Source organism: Montipora capricornis, chromosome 7 (assembly GCF_036669925.1).
Source record: "Montipora capricornis isolate CH-2021 chromosome 7, ASM3666992v2, whole genome shotgun sequence".
Classification (NCBI taxonomy): domain Eukaryota; kingdom Metazoa; phylum Cnidaria; class Anthozoa; order Scleractinia; family Acroporidae; genus Montipora; species Montipora capricornis.
Window position 1 is genome coordinate 30,229,802 of NC_090889.1, and position 10,000 is coordinate 30,239,801.

Consider the following 10,000-nt stretch of genomic DNA (forward strand, 5'->3'; position numbering starts at 1 on the left):
AACTTGCTTTAATCGGAACACACGCCTTTGCCGACAACAAACCGGGGGCAATGCGAGGTTCGCTACGAAAAGAAAGAAATACAGTAATATAAGTTAGGACTGTAACTACGTAAAACGTAAACTAAAAAGATTATTCAACAAATAACAAGGCTTACCGAATGTGCGCAACAAGACAGGAAAAAAGAGTACTCGGTTTAACAGTCACTCAGTCGAACAGGACGAAAAAACAATTTAACAAAATTTTCGGTCCTAATATAGTTCTACTAATTGGCCCCTTGGGGAATAACGAGAAAAACTCCTGAGACACTAAACTGATTCTGTTCACTAACGAGGTAGTGTTACTTGAGTTGAAAAGAATATGACACAAAAAGGGATAACAGTAATAATAATTCGCATACAAAATGGAGTTATAAACTGTCCGCAACATTCCGGCCCCAAATAAACTACTTGATAGAAACAGTTTATTTCACTCAAAATTTATGCGGACATGGGAAAGTTCTCCAAGAAACACAGCTTTGTAATGGGCCTGATCAGGGAACCGGTTTTCGTTTTAATCTCCACTGAACGCACGTGACCATCTTTAGCTTTGTGGACTCTGGTAACCCGACCTAAGGGCCATTGACCCCGATGGGTGTTCTCCTCTGTGAGCAAAACCAAGTCGCCCATCTTAAGGTTTCGGCTAACATAGCTCCACTTGTGGCGTTGCTGCAACGTGATCAGATATTCTCGGAGCCAACGCTTCCAGAAAATGTTAGCTAGGTACTGTATTTGCCGCCAACGTCGCTGACAGTACTGATCTTGTTCGGAGAAAACTCCAGGGGGAATCGATTGGTTTGACCTCAGTAATAACAAATGACTTGGGGTGAGAGGCTCAGCATCTATTGGGTCGTCTGGGTTTGGCGTTAGAGGGCGAGAATTTATGACTGATTCAGTCTCAGCCATTAGGGTCAGAAGTGACTCATCGTTGACAAGTTGCTCTCGTAGAAGGGCCTTGAGGATTCTCTTGACTGATTGAACGATTCTTTCCCAAACACCTCCCATGTGACTGGCTGTCGGTGGGTTGAAGATCCATTTGATCTCACGCTGACTTGTAAACGCATTTATCTTCTGTTGATTCCATTCTGACAGTGCACTTCGCAGTTCTCGCTCGCCACCATGGAAATTGGTACCGTTATCGCTTCTGATGATTTCGGGACTTCCTCTCCTGGCAATAAACCTTCGCAGGGCGTCAATGAACGAATTCGTGTCTAAAGAGTGCGAAATCTCAATGTGGACAGCTCTGGAGGCTAGACAAGTAAACAAGCATCCGTAGCGTTTTACACTGCTGCGCTTAAGTCTCACTAGAAACGGGCCAAAGTAGTCAATGCCTACGAACGTAAAGGGCGGTCGGTCTGGGGTTAGGCGCTCCAAAGGCAAGTCCGCCATCCTTTGTTCCCCTGTTGGTGAAGCTCTCTTACGGCAGAAAAGGCATTCTCTTAACACACGGCGCACCGCCACACGACCCTTGACTATCCAAAATTTCTGTCTTATGGAAGATAACACGTGTTCTCTACCAGCATGGGCTAACTCTTCATGGTACTTCCTAACAATCAAATCCGTTACATGGTGTTTTTTGGGAAGGAGAACTGGATGCTTGACCTCAGTTGGAATAGGTGCGTTTTGCAATCGACCTCCTACGCATAAGATTCCATCGATCAGTATCGGACACAACTTGCGAAGGGGACCTTTTGACTTCACCACTTGAGAAAAATGCTCTTTGAAGGCTTCCCTCTGGACACACACAACAATTTCCTTTTCAGCCCTTTTTAGATCATCTACCGAGAGCTCTCCCTTAATTGGCCCTAAGTGATTTCCTTCATCATGATGTCGCACTTTGCTGAGTAGGAAAAGCTTGTACTTCAACAACCACGAAACTCCCCTCTTGAGACGATTCCAGGAAGAATAGCGCTCTATAAATGAATGCATGATGCTCTTGTGTGAAATCACGTACGTCTGAACTTCATGCTTCACCTCTGGGTGATCATCTGGTATGTTCGGTATTGTGCCAAGGGAGGGCCAACATTCGTCTGATTTCCACAAAAACTCAGGACCATGCAACCAACGCTTATTACGGATTAACTGTTCTGCAGTTAGACCCCTCGAGGCATCATCAGCAGGATTGGATCTCGAGTCAACATATCTCCACTGATCAGGAGACGAACCGTCATGAATAATCGACAGGCGGTTTGCCACGAAGGTTTGAAATCTCTTAGACTGATTTTGGATCAACTGAATGACAGAAGTGGAATCACTCCAAAAAATGCTCTCTTCGATGGGCAGATCAAGCTCTCTCCGGATCATATTATCCAACTTCACAGAAACCACTGCTGCCGACAGCTCCAAGCGAGGGATTGTGATCGCCTTTAGGGGCGCCAGACGAGACTTTCCGATGACAAATGAACAATGAATGTTACCATCCGTATCAATCATGCGTAAATAGGAAGCTGCTCCGTAGGCGCACTGGGATGCATCGGAGAAATGGTGGACCTGAGCGTGACTGACCTCTCCAAATGAGTCAGGTTTGTAACATCTTCTTACTGCAACCTCCGACAATTTAGGTAAAGCAGCTAGCCAATCTTTCCAGTCACTCAGAGCTTGACCTTCTACCTTCTCATCCCAACCAATCTTCTTCCTGCATAACTCCTGCAGAATCAACTTCGCTGACAATGTGAAGGGCGCCAAGAACCCAAGGGGGTCATAAACGGAGCTTGCGACTGACAATATACCTCGTCGGGTTGGTGGTCTTTCCTTGGCAATTACTTTAAAACAGAACTCATCGGTCTGAACTTTCCACTGTACTCCTAGAGCATGCTCTGTGGGCATCTCGTCAAGGTCCAAGTTAACAACGGATTTCGCTCGTCGACTCGGAGGGATGCTTGCCAAGACTTCTCTGTCATTGCTCATCCATTTCGTTAAGCTGAATCCACCCCGTGATAACAGCTCAGTCAACATTTTCACAAGTAGCCGTGCATCGTGACGTGTTCTGACAGACTTTAAACAGTCATCCACGTAGAAATTCCTTTTTACTGTATTCACGATCTCGCTCGGAAAGGTATCCTTGTTGTCTTCTGCTGTTCTCAACAGACAAAAACAGGCACAACTTGGGGACGACGTAGCTCCGAAGACATGGACCGTCATCTTATACTCTGCTGGGGTGCTGTGTAGTTCTCCATTCGGCCACCAGAGGAAACGCAAAGCGTCACGGTCACGTGGATCAACTCTGGCCTGATGGAACATGGACTCTATGTCAGCAATTACAGCGAACTTCTCCTCTCGGAATCGCATCAAAACACCGATCAGGTTATTGTTCAGGTCAGGTCCTTGCATCAACTGGTCATTCAGTGAGGTACCCAGGTATTTGGCGGCACAATCAAAAACTACACGAACCTTGTCCGGTTTCCTGGCGTGGACAACTGGATGATGAGGAAGGTACCAGACGATCTTTCCCTCAACAGACAGCTCTCGTGGAGGAATCTTTACTGCGTGACCCTTAGACAAATATTCGTCCATAGTAGTGTTGTACTTCCCATGAAGGTCTTCATCCTTTAGAAGTCGTCTCTTCAGCGAACATAGCCTCGATTCAGCGAAACAACGGTTGTTCGGGATCGAAGGCGGTCGATTTCTCCAAGGCAACCCGACCTGATAATGACCATCTGTTTTTGTAACCGTCTCATTCATAATCTTCAAGGCTCGTTTGTCTTCCAATGACATGCACACCTCAGATGCAGCTAAACTTTCACCAAAGTCAGTCAACCAGAACCTCTTCACTTGCGACTGAAGCAAGTCGTCGTCATCCAGGGAACGCACAAAGTTCACGTGAAATTCTTCGTGAGGATTCGTGGGACCAACTGGGCCCAATAGGGTCCATCCTAACGGGAACCTGACTGCATACGGTTCATCACTTGCCCCTTTCCTCTCGTCTAGCACCCAAAATGCCTCGGGACAATCTCCGCCAATCAAAAGCATTACTGTCTGATCATCAATCTGGGGAAAACTCAAATCTCGGAGATGGGGCCATCGCCTTAAATCATCAGGTACTGGAATGCTCTTCTCTGACACAGGAATTCCTTCAACAGACCACACTCTAGACAGGCAGAGATCCTTTACACCATCTATGCTGCTGACCTTCAGACCAACCTCCAACCCACTTTGTTCTTCAGTGTTACTAAGGGTAGTAAGAGTAAACTGCCGGTTTATCCCATTCAAACCAAGCTTCTCCAATAGTCGATGATCACACAGTGACACGTCTGAACCGTCATCCAACAATGCGTATGTCTCAATGACCCGACCGTTACATAAACCTTGAACGCGTACAGGGATGACTCGAAGGCAGACCCGTTTCCTGCCGGCCCCAATGATGCCGTTTGATGCCGCGGCCGACGCTTGGTGTGAAACTACTCTGTGATCTACGTCGTTATTATCACGCGCCCCATCCGGGGGATGCAGTAGGGTGTGATGTTTTCTTACACAACCAGACCTTTCGCACGCTCTTACCGCTGCACACCCCTTCGCGTAATGACCAGGTACCAAACAGTTTCTGCAAATATGCTTTTGGAACAAGAGATCGAGGCGTTCCTGATAAGTCTTCGCTTTAAAGGCTATGCAGTCCTTCAAGAAGTGTGACTTTAAGCACAAAGGACAATGCGGACTGGAAGTACAGACTTCAGGAGGAGGGTAACTACGCGTGACGTCGCGAGGTCCAAGGCTGATACATTTATCTGTGGTTACATCTCTGCGAGTGATCCTGCTCGAATCTCGATCCGAAACATCGCGTGGATGGACAACTACATTGTTCCTTATCTCGCGTGGACTCTCGTGTGAAGTCTCTGGAGCACTAACACTTCTCACAGCCAGGGTTGTACCTCGACGCGGGGTATCATTCCTATTTCTCTGTTGAGGTCTATTACCGCTTCTGTCTCTCGAACTGTTCACATTCAAGCGCTGACCAAACATGTTACTTGCAATATCAGCGCTTCGCTGAATAAAAGCGGTGAGATCGGAAAAACGTGGGCGTCCCCCATCACGGAAAATGTTCTCTGCCCGTTCAGCCCATTTAGTCTGAAGACGCGTGGGTAGGCGATCCATAATCTTCAACAACGTTTCAGAGTTATTTAAATCTGCATCATAACCGGTTTGAGACAAGGTGATCTCACATTTTAGCATCTGACGAGCAAGTTTCTGCAACGCTGATCCGTCAGTTGGCTTTATCATCTGACCCTTGGTTAGTTGGTTTACATGGGCTTGAGCAACAATGTGAGGTCTTCCAAACTGATGATACAAGATCTCCCTTGCTTTCTTATAACCACGTTCTGACTCGTACATGCAGCAGTTCTCAATAACTTGTTTGGCTTCACCCCTACAATACTGGATAAGATACGCCAACCGTTTTCGCGGATCGCTAATCAAACTGCCAATGTTGACATCGAAATTATGAATAAACTGGCAATACTCCAACGGATCTCCATCGAATGTTAATATCTCAGCTCTAGGGATATTGAAACCTACATCTAAGGCTGACGCTAAGGTCCTGACCAGATCTTCCACCTTACTTTCATTTTGGTCTGCGTGAGAGGGTTGAGGAGCGCTACTGATAGGCGATGTTGGTAACCTGCTACTCCATCCGGCAGCCAATGGGTTTAAGCTATGACTCTTCGTGACTACTGATTCTACCGGAGAAGAAATAGCTTGCCTTACCGGCTCCCTCGTAGCACTTGGCGTCGGAGCAGGACCGGACCTGGGAAACCCTTCTGGCCCCCCGGGCCCTTGGCGAGAACTTCCCAGACTCCCTTGAGGGGCATCAAGCGCTACAGGATCGAAAACTGGGGCTGACCATACCTTCTCGCTCGCGGTTGCCAATTCGAACTCATGAATCAATTTAAGTCTCTGTGCCTCGTTCTCCAACTGAGCTCGCCTTTGCTCAAGTTCTTGAGTTAATTTCAGTTGCTGCAGTTTAAGGTGAGCTAATTCACGGCGTTCCTTAGCTTCTCGAAGTCGCGCACTTGATGTACTTGACGCTTGACTGTTAATACTTGCGAGACTCTTTGACGACTTTGACAACTTGGAATTCGGGCGACCCTTGATTGAAATCAGTGAAGCCGCTTGACTAATGGAATCCTCAGGTTCCACAGGGGGTGTAGAACGAAACGCTTCACGATCGATCCAAAATTCTATCCTCGACATAAAGTTCTGTCTCCTCTCAACCTGAACCGCAAATGAATCCTCAAAGGACTTTCTTTCTTCGTGGTCTGAAAGAAGTGCCAACATAGAGAAATGAATGTCCTCAAAGCGTGAAAACGTGGTATTAATTAAGTCCTTTTTCAACAAAACCTCCTCAACTCGACCAGAATCACCCATCAACCTCTCAACTTCATTATACAATCTCGTCAACCATGACAGATAACCACTTCTAGAATTTTTCATGTGGGAAACATCTTGTCTAGAAACGCCTTCATGACCAAGCTCTAACAGACCGCTAACGGCGAGATCCTCGCTGTACTTCGAAGCCATCCGTACTTTCACTTTACTTGTTACATTCGCGAACGATATGAAGGACAGAATTCACTCGACATAAAAAACAACTTGCTTTAATCGGAACACACGCCTTTGCCGACAACAAACCGGGGGCAATGCGAGGTTCGCTACGAAAAGAAAGAAATACAGTAATATAAGTTAGGACTGTAACTACGTAAAACGTAAACTAAAAAGATTATTCAACAAATAACAAGGCTTACCGAATGTGCGCAACAAGACAGGAAAAAAGAGTACTCGGTTTAACAGTCACTCAGTCGAACAGGACGAAAAAACAATTTAACAAAATTTTCGGTCCTAATATAGTTCTACTAATTGGCCCCTTGGGGAATAACGAGAAAAACTCCTGAGACACTAAACTGATTCTGTTCACTAACGAGGTAGTGTTACTTGAGTTGAAAAGAATATGACACAAAAAGGGATAACAGTAATAATAATTCGCATACAAAATGGAGTTATAAACTGTCCGCAACAATCATCATCGTCATCATCATCATCGTCTTTGTCGTCGTCGTTGTCGTCAGCGCCGTCATCATTATCGTAATCATTATCGTCATCATCATCATTATAATCATCGTCATCATCATCATCATCATCGCCATTATCGTCATTATCGTCAACATCGTCATCATCAGAAGCTTAGGAGGCTAAAGTTGCTTCTCTTGAGCTCTCCAAACTTATCGCATACATCCATAACTCGAAAAGCGGACGGTAAGCATGAACCAGTTCTTAAATGCCCAACGTTACAAATCATTAGGGAGCTTTAAGCACGCGCGTTTTTGAGACGCGGACGGCAACCGGAAGTGAGCTGCTTTACCCTTTATCTTGTCTTGACACTACTACATTTACATTCCTAAGTATCTTTTCTCCATTAGAGATGATTACTATAAAAATCTAGGAGGCACTACTGTCCTGGCACGAGAAATGTTCTCTTCCGGTTGCCGTCCGCGTCTCAAAAACGCGCGTGCTTAAGCTCCCCATTGTTGCCTTAAGGGCGGTGCCTACTATTGTTATTGCGCATACGTTCTGCGCATCTCGAGATACTCGAATTTCCTATCGGTGATGCTTACTAATACAAGGATATTTTTGCGCGGTGTAAAATTATGCGGAGAAAGTAGATCTTTCAGAGATAATTACCGGTAAGCTTCAATTTGAGAAAGAACGCCATATATGCCTTTGTATTGTAAAGCTTTTTACAAATATTGTTTATGAATTATCTTTGAAAAATGCTTGGTTACAATAACACTTGTTAAGATCTACATTTCCCGCATAATCATAAACCGGGGCAAAAATACCTTTGAATTAGTAGGCACCGTCCTTAACATCATTGTAACACGCCCTGGTAACCTTCTCGAATTAATTCACTTTCTCAGGGTCAGTGTGGAAATTGCTTCCTTCCAGTCTCCTGTCCACAGGACACCTCTCTTATTGTGAGTAAAGCTGACTTCATATTGCTTGTGAAATGCTCTCTTACATGTTGTCAAGAAACAAGACATCAACACTGTTTAGCTGGTTTGAACCACAGTCAGACCAACATTCGGTTTCCTCTATATAACTGAGCCTTGCCACGGTGATTGATAACATCTCTAAATGGTTAGAATGTAGTTCGCTCGGATTTGAAAAATAAACCTTGGATCTCTATAACAGGAAATTTGTTCAGTAAAAAAGCAAACCAAAAAGGCTATACGCAGTTCTCAAAAAGCGGGAAGTCCCCTTGCGTCGTGGTGGTGTCCCACTGAACATAGTTGTCACGGGCATTAAATATACAGCTGTTTCGAGAAAGGTTGTGCAAAAGAAGCATAAAAGCGTTCGCGACAATGCCGAAAGGGATTATGGTAAACCGTCAGTTTGAGTCAACGAAAACATGACGGCAGTGCTATCGACAACGTCACCTAGAAATACATGCTCATGCTGTGTTATTGACATTGAGATATGACTGAGAGTCAAATGATCCAGGCCAGGAATTAGAAACAAACGGTTAGAATTGACAAAGAGAGCAAGATTCTGAAGACTTTAACCTTGCTTATTTTATGTCAGCGGGAGAGAGCTTCAACATAACTCTGCGTGTACTGCCTCTTCATCAACGCTATATCCTAAGAACTCTTTCATCCAAATAGCTCGCCATAGTAGGTCTTTACTGTCCGGTCGTGGCATCTTCGATTCCGGGCGTTCACAACATATTGAATACTGTCCCATACTCCCTTTCGGCATTGTCGCGAACTCTCTTACGCTTCTTTTGGACAACCTTTCTCGAAGCAGCTGTATTCTCATGGGAAATCACGTATCCTCGCAGCAAATTAAGGCAAGTGTCAAATTGTCACTTTGTTACAGCATCAGGCAGTAGATGGTTAGAATTTGAAATTCCGAGCGAACGTCAAAACCACTTTCCAATATTTCTGATTCATTTGAACAGGATACTACAAATCATAACTGCACCTACAATGGTGATTTGTTGGGCTGTCAGCCAATCTGTTTACAGCGAACGAAGGTCAAAAGATGCTGTGAAAACTACTATGGACCAAGCTGTTTAGGTAAGTTGCGGTGCTCCTATATATGGAATAGATATCTTAGGGCGCTTTCCTTTTGACAGAACTAACAGGTGAGACCGGGCATTTGGAAGGACTAACAGTAGCTCAACAACGCCTTCAAATTAACAAACGCCGAGGATTACATATACACATCAAGAAGAACGCAAGGGATTATCATGCAAGTGTTCCGTCAAATTGTTGCATTTTCTTTGAAAACTGACGGACATCAAAAAAATTAGGTCATAAGTGCGAGTCTCGCGTTCAAACCTGCGTTCTTTTAAGGCGTCTTTGCAACTACCTAGATTGCGCCCATTATCCGCGAGGATCTTTAGCTAAGGATGTCATTTCATGGCGATCCACACTGATAGTGGTCGCGAGGGAAGTGTATAAACTGCTGTCTATTCTGTCTTGACAGCTTGTCCTGGTGGGATCCAGTCTCCCTGTAGTGGACGAGGGCACTGTTCAAACGGACTCGAAGGAAGCGGTGAATGTAAATGTAATCCAGGATTTGCTGGCACGGCTTGTGAAAGATGCCGCAATAACACTTCTGCCTGTCCAGGTTTGATACATGCACATTTTCATAGTATATTAAAGATGTTAACCCTAAAGCAAGGTGTACTTAAATGTAATGGACAATTTTCTGCTAAATGTTTCAAGTGTGCTACGGCATTTTGTTGTCTTCATAGTTCCTCAGCATATCACTTTGAGCGGAAATAGAAATAACTGAAATTTGCACTTGATTTAATCGTTACAATCGTTTCAAATAGTACAATCGTTTGTTTTCTATGCATTAAAAGCTTTGCAAAAACTGTTACATTCAAAAACTGTGCCCTCGATCTCGAGTACGGCCCTCTGCCTGCGGCCTTTGGCCGTACTCCAGACCTCGGGCTCAGTTTTTCCCTATA

At 44.9% G+C, this 10,000-nt stretch overlaps 1 protein-coding gene across 2 annotated transcripts in view; it reads left to right on the forward strand.

The window, feature by feature from the left end:
* Window positions 1-10,000, forward strand: part of LOC138056856 (stabilin-2-like) — a 124,416-nt gene that overhangs the window by 90,423 nt on the left and 23,993 nt on the right. For both annotated transcript variants that reach the window (XM_068902776.1, XM_068902775.1), the window contains 3 exons: window positions 7,941-7,997; window positions 8,981-9,098; window positions 9,511-9,654. In XM_068902776.1, the coding sequence (XP_068758877.1) occupies window positions 7,941-7,997; window positions 8,981-9,098; window positions 9,511-9,654 (319 nt within the window). The remainder of the gene's footprint in view (window positions 1-7,940; window positions 7,998-8,980; window positions 9,099-9,510; window positions 9,655-10,000) is intronic.